Raw genomic sequence first — 14,406 nt, 5'->3', positions numbered from 1 at the left:
CCTCTAGATGTGAAGTAATCCCCTTTAGTCACCTTGACACTCTTTTAATCCAATCTAGTAATGCTGGCTGTGGCTGAGCCAATCCGAGGCTACGATACTGAACCGCACGCTCTAATTGGTTTGGTCTCCTATAGTTGCCAATGCTAGTGTAGTATTGACAGCAAATGTTGTAGAATATGCTTTGGAAAAAACCTCTGCGATGTGGTCGAGCCGCATTATCTATTCAGTTTATACAATATTAATACAGCCGACTGTATACATAACCGTCTCCTGTTATTTACCTTGCACAGTGAAAATAGGCATACTTCAGACAAAGTTGCAAATGGAGATTAATTGTGATTAATTATACATAATTAACAGTCAAGTCTAAAATTATGTACACCTCTAGCAAAGTGTTACCTAGTTATTTATTCTTGATTGGAATTGACAAGATGATATACTGTACAAGAGGGTCATTGTGGGGGGAAATATGTATGCACTTTTATGCATATTTGAACAAAAATGTTCAATCACAGTTTGCCAGGAATATAAATACTTTTTGGCTTGACTGAAAATGTTATTTTAATACATTAAGGCCTGATCCCACTGGGGTGAGTTTTTCCTTGCCCGTATGTGGGCTCTGTACCGAGGATGTCGTTGTGGCTTGTACAGCCCTTTGAGACACTTGTGATTTAGGGCTATATAAATAAACATTGATTGATTGATTGAGTTTATGGTATTTTTTAATAAATAAAAAAAATGTGGTCCATACTAGCTGGAGAAGCAGGTCCATGAAGATGAGGAGTTTGCAAGAACACTGGCCATGCTGGACGCAGAGCCCCATGCAAAGAAGGTGATGACAACTTCAGGCCGTTGTGTACTTTTTATGTTGCTTATGTTGTGTGTGTGTGGTTTTTTTTCCAGTCTCGAAAAGGTTCAGACGGAAAAGACGATAAGGCCCTGCCGAGCAGGATGAATGCACTCAGCCCTTCAAAGATTAGCAGAAATGACAGCATGTCCAAGGATGTGATCGGCCCTTCGCCCAAGAAGAGTCCTGCTGCAGTCAAAACCAGTTCCAAACTGGCCATGATGAAGAAGAAGAATGAGGAAGAAGAGGTTTCCAAACTGGCCATGATGAAGAAGAAGAAAGAGGAAAAAGAGGATGCGGAAAAGAGCAAAGCACCGACAAAACTGAAAGTCTCCCCTAAAAAAGTCCAACAAAATGTGTCAATCAGCGACAAGATGCCCGCATCCAAAACTGGGACGGCACCTCGAACGTCTCCAGCTAAACCAGCGGTGAATTTACGATACCTTCTAGATCATTGAAGATACACAGCTAAATCCTGGCGGGCTGACTTATTTCTAGTCCTCTCCATCCCATTAGAGCACAAGTCCTGATGAAGCAGAGAAGAAGAAGGGCAACGCTTCCGCTTACAGGAATTTCCTCAACAGAGATGGACCACGAGCGCTGGGGTCCAAAGAAATCCCCACGGTACCACGTCCAGCTCATCATCCCGTGGGGACACATTTATTCTTTGTGTTGTTCATCCACAACTCTCTTGGCTCTTCCAGGGTGCAGACAACTGTTTGGAAGGTTGTGTGTTTGTGCTGACGGGCGTCCTGGAGTCACTAGAGCGAGACGACACCAAATCCCTCATCGAGCGCTACGGCGGCAAAGTGACGGGCAACGTCAGCAAGAAGACGACCTACCTTGTGCAGGGCCGGGACAGCGGCGTCTCCAAGCTTGAGAAGGTGCTCTTTCTTTCACTTTATTGGTATGACAGATGTTTGCAAACTATTTTAATTGTCAAATAGTTGTTTCATGTTATAGTAAGTTTGACTAATTATAATCATAATGAAAACATGTGTACAAAGTAGGGCTGCACAATTATGGCCAAAATAATACATTTTCTTATCAATATTCATGCCCGAACACCATTATTCATTATGTTGGGTAAAACAGTGTTCCTAATGCCTCTTTCCACCATTGAAACCTATTTAAGATACAATGTGTGTCTATTTGGTGTGTGTTATGTCCTTGAACAGAATGAGCGAGTAGAACTCTCTATGCATTCCACTCTGCTACTAGTTACAAACTATTCTCCCAAGACATACTATATTGGTCGCTAGACAGATCTATAAAGAGTTTCAGCAGTAATGTGTCACATAAGAATGAACTATACACAGCAAAACATTCCCAAAACTCTGTCACGTGAACTGTCTATGAATGTTCTAATTCATCCAGGTCATTGTCATCTCGGGGCATTCAATCGATCGCAACTAGACTGTTTGGTTTGTCCTAGTTTCGCCGCTCATCCGAGTAGGCTTCATCAGTTCGTGCTCATAGACTTAGATTAGTCAGAACTAGTCCAGCGGCTGGTGCCAAAACCCCAAATATTCATACTCTAAAAACCAGGGGGGTGTGCCTGGGCAAGGATGGTTTCACCCTATCGTAGTGAGGAAAAAAACAACTGTTTTGTTGCAAACGAGCAATCCTAACTGTCAAAAAACCCGAAAACCCACACATACCGACCCATTCCTAGAATTCCAGAATCCTACAACACAGAGCTGATAATGTTCCTACAAGCCAAAGAGAAAGAACATAGGCATTTGAGGGAAGCCCTCAAAACCTGTGGTTACCCTAGCTGGTCGTTTATGAAAAGTGCATTCAGTTATAGAAATACCAAGAACAGAGGCAAAAGGTAACAGACGCAAATGTATTGTCATTCCATATGTATCAGGTCTATCTGAGAAACTCAGAAGAATTTTTAACCAACACAACATCCCAGTACACTTCAGACCAGGCAACACCCTGAGACAGAGACTCAGACACCCCCACACACACAAAAACAATCTATGTATGCGATCCAGTGTAATGATGAAGGCACTGACTCATATATTGAGGGAACAAAACAACCACTAAGCCGACACATGGCACAGCATCAAGCCAAGACTCGGCTGTCTACCTGCACCTCAGGGGGAAACAGCACTCCTTTGACAACGAAACTACAGATTCTGGACAGTGAGGACAGGTGGTACGAAAGAGGAGTGAGGGAAGCCACCAATGTCAAGGTTGAAAAAACATCCCTGAACATAGGTGGTCTGCGACCCCACCTGTCTCCCACATACAACACCGTCCTTTCAACCATTCCATCAAACTGAAGACATGTTTCTGGTATTGAGTTGATGTATCAAGATATTAGTTTTTGCAATTTAGCCTCAAACAATGAACAGGAGTTAGAAATATTCTGCTCACAGAAGATGACCAGAATGCCATTTGTTTACAACTGAATGGAATGCTAACGTAGGGGATTGCAACTATTTTGGACTGGTGGTAGTCGATCTACATTGATCATTCTGTCGCACAATACCTCAATGTTATTGAGGGGAAATTACGCTTTAAAGACTGTTGTTGGCTTTGATAGTTAGGATTGCCCGTTTGCATTTTTCTCACTACGATAGGGCAAAACCATCCTTGCCCAGGCACACCCTCCTGGTTTTTGGAGTATAAGTATTCACCAGCCGCTGGACTAGATCTGACCAATCTAAGTCTATGAGCATGAACTGATGAAGCCTACTCGGATGAGCGGCGAAACGTCTTCTAAGACAAACCAAACAGTCCAGTTGCGATCGATTGAATGCCCTGAGGTCATTTAAAACCTTTTTGACACTTTAAACCCACTAATAATGCAAAAAACATTTGGCCCGATTTACTAAGATTCAAATACCACGCGCTAGACAGCGAGTGCTAATAATATAAAATATGCTTGTGATCTACTAAGACTGCATGTACAATTGTAAAGTGGTGCAGACCGTCTTCTTTAAAGGCCTACTGAAATATTTTTTTTTTATTTAAACGGGGATAGCAGATCTATTCTATGTGTCATACTTGATCATTTCGCGATATTGCCATATTTTTGCTGAAAGGATTTAGTATAGAACAACGACGATAAAGATCGCAACTTTTGATATCTGATAAAAAAAAGGCTTGCCCCTACCGGAAGTAGCGTGACGTAGTCAATTGAACATATATGCAAAGTTCCCTATTGTTTACAATGATGGCCGCATGAAGTGAGAGAGATTCGGACCGAGAAAGCGACGATTTCCCCATTAATTTGAGCGAGGATGAAATATTTTTAAATGAGGAAAGTGCAAGTGAAGAACTAGTGGGGAGTGGAAGATTCTGTGAGAGCCGGGGGTGACCTGATATTCAGCTGGAAATGAATACAACAGTAAATAAACACAAGACATATATATACTCTATTAGCCACAACACAACCAGGCTTATATTTAATATGCCAGAAATTAATCCCGCATAAAAACACCTAGGTGTTTGTTATGCTAGCTCCAAGCTACTAGCTCGAGCTAGTTATAGCTCGAGCGGGTAATATGGACGGGATCCTGTATATATAACCCGCCAATACAATTCAAACACCTGCACAACACACACACTCACTCAGCCCAAACAACCGTTCACCTAACCCAAGGTTCATAAAGCTTATATATTTAATCAAAGTTACGTACATGACACGCACGTACTGGCAAGCAATCAAATGTTTGGAAGCGCGCGGGTGGGACCTGATATTCAGCTGGGAATGACTACAACAGTAAATAAACACAAGACATATATATACTCTATTAGCCACAACACAACCAGGCTTATATTTAATATGCCACAAATTAATCCTAATGCTAGCTCCTAGCTACTAGCTCGAGCTAGTTATAGCAAGCGATCAAATGTTTGGAAGCGCAGCTGTGTACTCACGTTATCGCAACTGTGTATCCAAATCAAAGTCCTCCTGGTAAGAGTCTCTGTTGTCCGAGTTCTTCCATCTTGACTGCATCTTTCGGGAATGTAAACAAAGAAGCGCCGGCTGTGTACGTGTTGTTGCTGACTTCCCTCGCAAAATAGACACTTCGCACCGACAACTTTCTTCTTTGCTTGCTCAGCTTCTTTCTCCATAATGCAATGAACAAATTGCAACAGATTCACCAACACAGATGTCCAGAATACTGTGGAATAATGACATGAAAACAGAGCTATTTCGTATTGACTTCAATGGTGTCCGAATACTTCCGTTTCAATGATTGACGTCACGCGCATACGTCAACCCTCAGAGGCGTTTCGAACCGGAAGTTTAGCGGGAAATTTAAAATTGCACTTTATAAGTTAACCCGGCCGTATTGGCATGTGTTGCAATGTTAAGATTTCATCATTGATATATAAACTATCAGACTGCGTGGTCGGTAGTAGTGGCTTTCAGTAGGCCTTTAAATGAGGGTTTTGCATGCATTCTTGATCATTTTTCTGCACATTCATGTTATCATGTATGGAGGTTAATTTGTGTCTTTTTTGACACTGATTTTTTTGCGTTCGAATTTGAAATTAGGCTGACAATTTAATTGAAAACAATTTTGTTAGCCAAATGCGTGGGTTTTAAAATTCAGTATTAAAAAATTAAGTGAATAAAAATTTGGTGTAAAAACAATTCAGTGCTGAAAAATTCAGTGTCGAAAAAAATTACTCACTTCCGGTAAATTAAGACTATAAAGCAATTGATCCTGTCTCAGAACCAGCCAGCTACGGAAGCTCCTGCGGGCAAAAATATGCTCTAGCAAGAGGAGCAAAAACATAGATTTTTTAAATCATCAAGTTTATCAATGTATTGCCCAGGCCAACCTTCTCTTCACGATGACAGCATTTCAGTCACACGTATGTCAATTTCAATGCTATTTCTTGTAGGGTTGTTCGGTATACCGGTACTAATAAAGTACTGCGATACTACCGGTAATTGATTGAAATCGGTACTATAATGCTTTTGAAAAGTACCGGTACCGCTCTGTCATCTAAGTGCCACTGTGTGGCGGTGACTACAGAGCCGAGGTGCATGATGTTGAGTGTGTCAAAACGCACACACACATAGTGCATACAAGCAATATCATCTTGCAGAGGAGGAATGGCAAAAAATTACAATTCTACTGGTTAATAAAGAGTGTGCGTGAAGCGCAATATGGAGGTATTTGGGCTTCAAAACTAATGGTAAAGGTGATGTGCTTCAAGTGTTGCTTTAAAACATGCCTCGCCAAATGTGGCGATTACTATTACCAGCCTTGCTTCAAACTTAGATAAACATTTAAATAATAATCATTCAGATCTGCACAAGGAGTTTAAAGAGTGACAGGTAATGATGTTGTTGTTACACCTGTACTGCTGTTCGGCGTAGATGAGCACAGGGCAGACGTTCCCTTCAGCGTCGATGTTTTCGTCGGGTTAACACACTTCATTACCCGTCGAGGGGTCTGTTAAGCTCCGCTTTCAGGTCAGAATGACGAGGCCGCCGATTTGTGACAATCTAGTTGCTTTGTTGTTAGTTTTGCGGGACACAGCCAGACCCGTTCATCACTCGACTGCGCAGTGCAGCGCTACCGCTCTCTCTCTTTGCTCGCCCACTCACTCACTGACGTCACTCAGACAACGCGTTGCCATTCTCACAAACGCTACTCTGATAAGTTAACCAGCTCCTCTGCTGTGCACATGTAGATACATAACATGTACCGGTAGATACATAGACGCGCACACAGCTGCTGGGATTGATGCCAAATATTAGCGGAGTTAAAACTGCCCAATTAGCAATCAACTAATACAAGTGAAAGGACTACCGTAATTTCCGGACTATAAGCCGCTACTTTTTCCCCTCGTTCTGGTCCCTGCGGCTTATACAAGGGTGCGGCTTATTTACGGCCTGTTCTTCTCCGACACCGACGAAGAGGATTTCGGTGGTTTTAGTACGCAGAAGGAAGACGATGACACAATGATTAAAGACTGACTTTTCATATACCGGTAGGCTGGTTATTTTGATAACGTACAGGCGAGCACTTTGTATTACTTTGCACCGTGGTATTATTTGTACTCTGCACGAATGCTGTTCGCCATGTCAAAGATGTGAAAGTTTGATTGAATGATTGAAAGATTTATTGTTAATAAATGGGACGCTTTGCGTTCCCAAACAGTCATCTCTGTCCCGACAATCCCCCTCCGTGGTAGCAGGAACCCCTATATACTACGGTAATTACACATCAAAACCCTGCGGCTTATAGTCAGGTGCGGCTAATATATGGAGCAATCTGTATTTTCCCCTAAATTTAGCTGGTGCGGCTTATAGTCAGGTGCGGCTTATAGTCCGGAAATTACGGTATATTTTATTTTATCTTTAACAAAAGTGTGTTTTACCTGCTACACGGCTTATCTGGATACATTTATCCATAGTTTTTTTTTTTTTTAGTACTTACTAATAATTGTATTTTTCTTAAAGCACAGACCCGGAGAGGCAACCATGAATCATGAAGCATTTAATATACCGTAATGTAAATAAAGCTTTTTATTATATTCTAACCTAATCTTTGATTATGGCAGACTATATGTAAAAAGGAAAATTGTAAATTGTTCTTTGAGTGCAACAAGAAAAGCCCAATGTGTTTTAATGCCTTTTAATTTGCATTTTAACCTTCTAAAATTGTTCTTTGAGTGCAATAGGAAACTCATGTTTAGTGTATTGTAAGATTTTTTGTTAAAATAAAGCCAATATTGACATTTTTTGTAGTTCCCTTTATTTTGAAAAGTATCGATATACATTTTGGTACCGGTATCAAATTATTGGTATCGGGACAACCCTAATTTCTTGTTTAACAACAGATACCGTTTTTGTAGGCCACTTTGGTGATTAACGCAGAAATCATAGGGACCACCTTCTCCTCATGATGACCAGAACTACACGTACACGCTCCAAACTGATAAGTAACACAAAGAGGAAAAAAAACATGTGATCCGAGCAACAGGTGCGCTACAACTACAAACTGTGTCAGGTCAAACAAAAATGTTTTTTTATAAACTGTTCCATCTCTAAAACAAAGTACTAGGTTCATAGGTAAATAATAATTTGAGTTTTAGCAAAAGTGGTAACAGACTGTACATTTCTGGTGCTGCTCAGGCGGAGAGTTTTGGTACCATAATCCTCAGCGAGGATGATCTGTTGGAGCTGATAAGGACTAAACCGGGAAAGAAGTCCAAATACGAGATCGCTGCAGAGGCTGAGGTTAGCATCTGTTTACAAAAGATTTTTGGACACATCGCTTCAGCCTAACTTGTATGATTGAATTATTTCTTGTTTTAATAATCATTTAGAGCAAAGCCTCAAAGACCAGGTCTCCTCCTGGCCAGGCCTCAAAGAGCACCCCAAAAGCTGCAAAGGTCTCTCCCTCCAAAGGCAACTCCAAGTCCCCTCAGACCCCAAGCCCGTCCAAGACCGGACGGACGACAGGCGCCAACCCACCTGGGAGAAGCTCAGCTCAAACTGCCCGCAGGGACTTGGGTCTTTCTTCTGGCCCACGGCCACCCTCCAAATTACAAGAAGAGGAAGGACCCAGTCTGCTCTGGGTTGACAAATACCGCCCGCTGTCTCTGAAGGCCCTGATTGGCCAGCAAGGAGACCAGAGCTGTGCCAACAAGCTGCTGCGCTGGCTGAAAACCTGGCACAAACATCACAGCGCGGGTGCCTCCAAAGCACCAGGTAGCAAACACCCTGACTATGTTCGCAGAAAACTATCCAAACCAAAACAAAATCACTAAAGTGCTTGTCTGCTGTGCAGTTGCAAGATTTGGAAAATTTGGGTCGGGCAAAGATGATGGATCTGGATTCAAAGCTGCTCTGCTCTCCGGACCACCGGGTGTGGGGAAGACCACTACAGCAGCCCTGGTCTGCGAGGTGGGTCAGACAGTCCAGGCTTATACTGAGGCTCACATGTTTTTAAACTGTCCTTTTGTCTGCTTTGTGCCTCGGCCTGCAGGAGTTGGGCTTCAGCTACGTGGAGATGAACGCAAGCTGCACACGCAGCAAGAACAGCCTGAAGCAGGTGGTTGCCGAGTCCCTCAACAACACCAGCATTGAGAGCTTCTACAAAGGTCTACTGCTTATGATTTTTGTCTCTCTCCACATGGTCAGCATGAGAATACAGTGGTGATCACAGTTTAATGTTCTCTTATAATGTCGTGATACAAGGTTACTATTTGGAACTCTTCCTGACTAAGATGCTTATTAGGGACATAGACGTAGCACTAGAAGTAAACCTTTATTAAGAGGAAAAAATCATTATCTAAAGTGTACAAGCTTTAGTATAGCCTGTAGAGGCCTGATGATCTGCAATGAGATTGGTGGCTCTATAAAACAATCACATTCTTTAAACATTTTTAAAAAGCGTTTTATGCTAAATTTATTGCGACGTTATGCTTAGTGCATTTAGCACACTCCTTATGGTTGAGGAATTCACATTAGTCGCATAACTTTGGTCTTGACCTCTGTATGTATGATGAGATTATCGCAGATCTTCAAGATGCAACCTTTTAATTAAATGTGAATAATAAGATATCGAGACTGATTTGGTGGGTATAAAGATTCCTTTTTTATTTATAAATAAAATTGTAAATGGGTATTTGGTGGGCAGATTTTGAAATGTATTGTATTGTACTGTACTTTGTATATTATATGGTGATGTATATTTTAACTGTGGGTCCCTGTCCATAAGGTGTGTGCTTCTAGGGATTACCTTTTTGCAGCACGGACCCTGATATTAACAAAAGAAACAATAATGAAATGCAAATCTACGTCTGTCTGTAAATAAATAAAAATAAAATAGAAAGCAAGAAAGCGAATACAGTCTCATTGATTGTGGTCAAGAAAAATTCTAATTTTGATGCGTGAATACAATTGTACCTCGACTTACGAGCTTAATTGGTTCTGTGACGCAGGGCTGGACGATATTGGAAAAAATAATAATCACGATGATTTTTTATTAATACTGTAATCACGGTTAATAACATAAATATTCACTAATTTGAAAGTGTGAGTATTTATTGTACCACCAAAAATCTACTTTAAATATAGTAAAAAAAAAAAACAGATTTGAATTACTAACAAGTAAAAAAAATAAAATTCAATAATAGCAATATGAAAACCAGTAAAATTCAGTTTTTCCATTTTCAATTGTTTTTAATTCCGTTTTTTGCCTTTCACATTTATTTTACCACCATTGTGTGCTTTTTGTGCCAAATAAGATTTAATTAAATGTTTGTTAAACATATGCAAAAACCCTCATTATTGGTGCAATATAGCTTTGGACTATTTTGACCTGTATTTTAGGTCAAAGCATTTATTGATAACATTTACACAATTATTAAGCTATGAGTACATAATGCTTGTGTAAGGTACTTTTTTGAAACCTTTATTTTGTTAGCGGGATGTGGCGCACCCCGCTATTATTGTGAAGGGAGGGCGTCTGCTGTGCTGTTCTCAGCTTGACAACAAGTAAGGAGCCCATTTGAGGCTGTAAAAAAAGAGAGAGCATCTCTCAAGTTGCGACCACTGTTTGTAGACTGATGTTACATCGGCGATGTTGTTCACTACAACAGTTGTAGGTGTCTGGCGTGTTCTTGCTATTTTCAGCTCAGTGGTTTCAAGGGGCCCTCTCCACATTGTTTAGTTCAGGACGCGGCGGTTGAGTGTGTCGAGGATAAATGAGCGATATCGGAACACATTACTTTCCCAAACAAATGTTCCTTCTCCTCACAATGACAAGATTTCACTTACATTTATGTCAATTCCTCTGATATTCTGCGTTAAACAGCGGATTTTGTTTTATTGGCCAATTATGGGACTCCGTCTGCGGTTACGTGCTCTTGTTTTACACTCACGCTCCTCGCCTGTTTCACCGTTCCCAGCTCCATAAATTGCATGCACGTTGCACTGCCCATTAATCATTACCATTTACCCCCCCATTATTACATTTTCATGATCCTGAAAGGCCGTAATCCAAATCAAAGTTCTATTTAATTGACCAGCTCTACTGTGACATAGCTCTTAACTCTAAACATTTGTATCTCAAATTAAAGTCTCCCATTGAAATTAATTTAATTGGTGCTTGGTCTCCCAAAAAATAGCAACATTTCCATATGTAACATGCCTTTTGAACTGAAAAATAAACTTTAAGGTAAATATTATATAAAAAATCTCAATAGAATGTACTACTAACAATGACTGTAGTTTTATGAAGTAACGTCATAATTAGAAGATGTCCGATAATGGCTTTTTTACCGATATCCGATATTCCGATATTGTCCAACTCTTAATTACCGATACCGATATCAACCGATACCGGTTGGAATTAACACATTATTATGCCTAATTTAGTTGTGATGCCCCGCTGGATGCATTAAACAATGTAACAAGGTTTTCCAAAATAAATCAACTGAAGTTATGGAAAAAAAAGCCAACATGGCACTGCCATATTTATTATTGAAGTCACAAAGTGCATTATTTTTTTTAACATGCCTCAAAACAATAACAGTGCAATACTTTTTCATAACATGGTCACTACTGCCTAGTTTCTCTTGTGATATTCTTATTTTACTGTTATATTTTTATTCTCATTGTTGCTTTTTATTTTTATTCTTATTGTAATATTTTTCTATTCTGTTTCCATTTATACCCCCATTATTTACTTTTTACTTTTTAAATTCGATCTCAATTCTGTACACTGCTGCTGGAATTTTAATTTTCCTGAGGGAACTCTCCTGAAGGAATCAATAAAGTACTATCTATCTATCTATCCTAACAGCAGCTTGGAATTTGGGACATGCTCTCTCTGAGAGAGACTGAGGAGGTTGAGGTGGGCGGGGTTGGGGTAGGTGGGTTTATATTGTAGCGTCCCGGAAGAGTTAGTACTACAAGGGATTCTGGGTATTTGTTCTGTTGTGTTTATGTTGTGTTACGGTGCGGATGTTCTCCCGAAATGTGTTTGTCATTCTTGTTTGGTGTGGGTTCACAGTGTGGCGCATATTTGTAACAGTGTTAAAGTTGTTTATACGGCCACCCTCAGTGTGACCTGTATGGCTGTTGAACAAGTATGCCTTGCAATAATTCGTGATGAGAACAGCCAGTAGATATTATGTGACTCGGACGGCACGCACGCAAAGGAAATGCCTTTAATGTTTATTGGCACTCTGTACCTCTCCCTACGTCTGTGTACACAGCGGCGTTTTAAAACAGCATACATTTTACTTTTAGAAACCGATACCGATAATTATGAAACCGATACCGATAATTTCTGATATTACATTTTAAAGCATTTATCGGCCGATAATATAGGCAACCCGATATTATCGGACATCCCTAGTCATAATACTGTACAATATTTACCTTCGAGAATCGACTTCTACGGTATATCCTTCCAGTGGCTTTGCCATCAAACACACCATCAGCAGTTTCTCCATCATTTTCATGGACAAATGTCCGCTGTTTAGATATTATTTTAACATTTTTGGCTGGCGTTAGATTCATTCTGCTTCAGTATGGTACAGACATCAGTGATAGGCTCCAGTTGCTTTCCAAGTTGGTGACACGCTTCGTCATGTTTCTGATGTACCTGTTGCTCTGTCACCATGTCTAAATATCTCATGAATGTTGTTGTTCAGTGGCTTTGTGATTTGTACATAGGTACTTCTCAGCAAGTGAGCAGTAAACACGTCTTGATCATGGATGAGGTGGATGGCATGGCGGGCAATGAGGATCGCGGCGGCATCCAGGTCCATAGGCACACTTTGGCCATCTTTGCTCCTATTTATTTTTTTTTTTTTTTTGACACACCAGTCTGCACTTTTATCCTACAGGAAATGATCGGCCTCATCAAAAACTCCAAGATTCCGATCATCTGCATGTGCAACGATCGTAACCACCAAAAGATCCGATCGCTGGCCAATTACTGCTTTGATCTACGCTTCCAGAGACCGCGAGTGGAGCAGATCAAGGTACACATTTCACCACATTGTCACTTACTTTGCCGATTCACATGACAAAAAAGGGTTTTAAAAGTAGAGTTCGATAATATTTGCATATTGTGTAATAATAAATACAAACAAAAACAAAAAAAACGATTTGAAATTTTTACAGAATTTTGTGACATGCAAATTGGAACAGAATAGTAATTTAAATACGGAATGTGCAAAAATAATTCTTGGTATTCACAGTAATTTAAGTGCATGCATTCCGCACAATTTGAGCAGGAATTGATCATTGAAACTGGTGGCGATGTTAAGACTACCGTGCGTGTTTATTAAGGATCAATCAATCAGTTAATCAAAGTTGACTTATATAGCCCTTAATCACAAATGTCTCAAAGGGCTGCACAAACCACAACGACATCCTCGGCTCTGGTCCCACATAGGGCTGGGCGAAATGGCCTTTTTTAATATCTCAATATTTTTAGGCCACATCGCGATACACAATATATATCTCGATATTTTGCCTTAGCCTTGAATGAACACTTGATACATATAATCACAGCAGTATGATGATTCTATGTGTCTACATTAAAACATTCTTGTTCATACTGCATTAATATATGCTCATTTTAAACTTTCAGGCAGAGAAGGAAATCACAACTAAGTCAATTTACCAAAAGTGTATTTATTAAACAGTTATTAAGCAGTGGCACAAACATTCACGTCATTTCCAAAACAGAAAGTGCAAGATTGTCAGAGACATATTAAAACAAGCTATTAGTGCACTTTTGTGCATGATGTCACTAAGATGACTTATCAAAACAACACTAAATTAAAGTGCACTTTTTGTACAGAACGCCACTTCAATAGTTTAAAAACATGATGTCACACAAGATATTTCAATAAGTGTCAAATAAAAATGAGCTGCATAATAGGAAATCAAACCGTGTACGTCCTTCGCTATGTGGTAGGTTCCTGCGGACGTTATCTCCTTTTGTCGTGGACTCTTTTTTTCATACGGTGTTGATCTGGAAATGTTTGCCTCTGCATTTTGATGGTGTGGGCGTGTGGCACCGAACGGAGATGTTGACATGCGGAGTAAGCACTCTTGAGTCTCTAGCGGGTGACTTTTCAAATGATGCTACATATTAGCAGCAATGCTACTTTTTGTAGAAACGCTTTTGCCCCACACTTGACAAATTACGGTTGTCTGTTCGACATATTCCCACTTGAAGCCAAACCACCGCCAGACGATGGACCCCCTGCTGTTTTTCTTGGGAATTAATTCTTCCTTCATTTGTTACCAGATTCGCACCTTCTTTCTCTCGTATTACCACTCGGACCACAGCTAACTTTAGCCATGCTGCTACGTCTCTGCGCTGCGAGGGCGTATACGTATGTGACGTACGACGTGACGTATGTAAGAATGTGCGCTTGCTGTCTGTGAGAAGGAGACACAAGAAAGAGTGGGAAGAGCCTGTCGTGTAATGCCAGCAGCTAAAAGCAACTGCGTGAGAACGTATACTCGGATATCACAATATAGTCATTTTCTATATCGCACAGAGACAAACCCGCGATATATCGCATATATCGATATA

General features: G+C 40.4%; 1 protein-coding gene across 2 annotated transcripts in view; it reads left to right on the top strand.

Annotated features, from left to right (window-relative positions):
- Positions 1–14,406, top strand: part of rfc1 (replication factor C (activator 1) 1) — a 41,116-nt gene that overhangs the window by 15,295 nt on the left and 11,415 nt on the right. For both annotated transcript variants that reach the window (XM_062027250.1, XM_062027249.1), the window contains exons 7-16: positions 755–832; positions 904–1,275; positions 1,364–1,471; positions 1,552–1,731; positions 7,968–8,072; positions 8,162–8,546; positions 8,626–8,741; positions 8,824–8,938; positions 12,525–12,613; positions 12,698–12,835. In XM_062027250.1, coding sequence (XP_061883234.1) covers positions 755–832; positions 904–1,275; positions 1,364–1,471; positions 1,552–1,731; positions 7,968–8,072; positions 8,162–8,546; positions 8,626–8,741; positions 8,824–8,938; positions 12,525–12,613; positions 12,698–12,835 — 1,686 coding nt within the window. The remainder of the gene's footprint in view (positions 1–754; positions 833–903; positions 1,276–1,363; positions 1,472–1,551; positions 1,732–7,967; positions 8,073–8,161; positions 8,547–8,625; positions 8,742–8,823; positions 8,939–12,524; positions 12,614–12,697; positions 12,836–14,406) is intronic.

Source organism: Entelurus aequoreus, linkage group LG18, assembly GCF_033978785.1.
Source record: "Entelurus aequoreus isolate RoL-2023_Sb linkage group LG18, RoL_Eaeq_v1.1, whole genome shotgun sequence".
NCBI classification, from domain to species: Eukaryota; Metazoa; Chordata; class Actinopteri; order Syngnathiformes; family Syngnathidae; genus Entelurus; species Entelurus aequoreus.
Note: the sequence above shows the minus strand (reverse complement) of the source record. Positions and strands in the feature narration are given on the sequence as shown.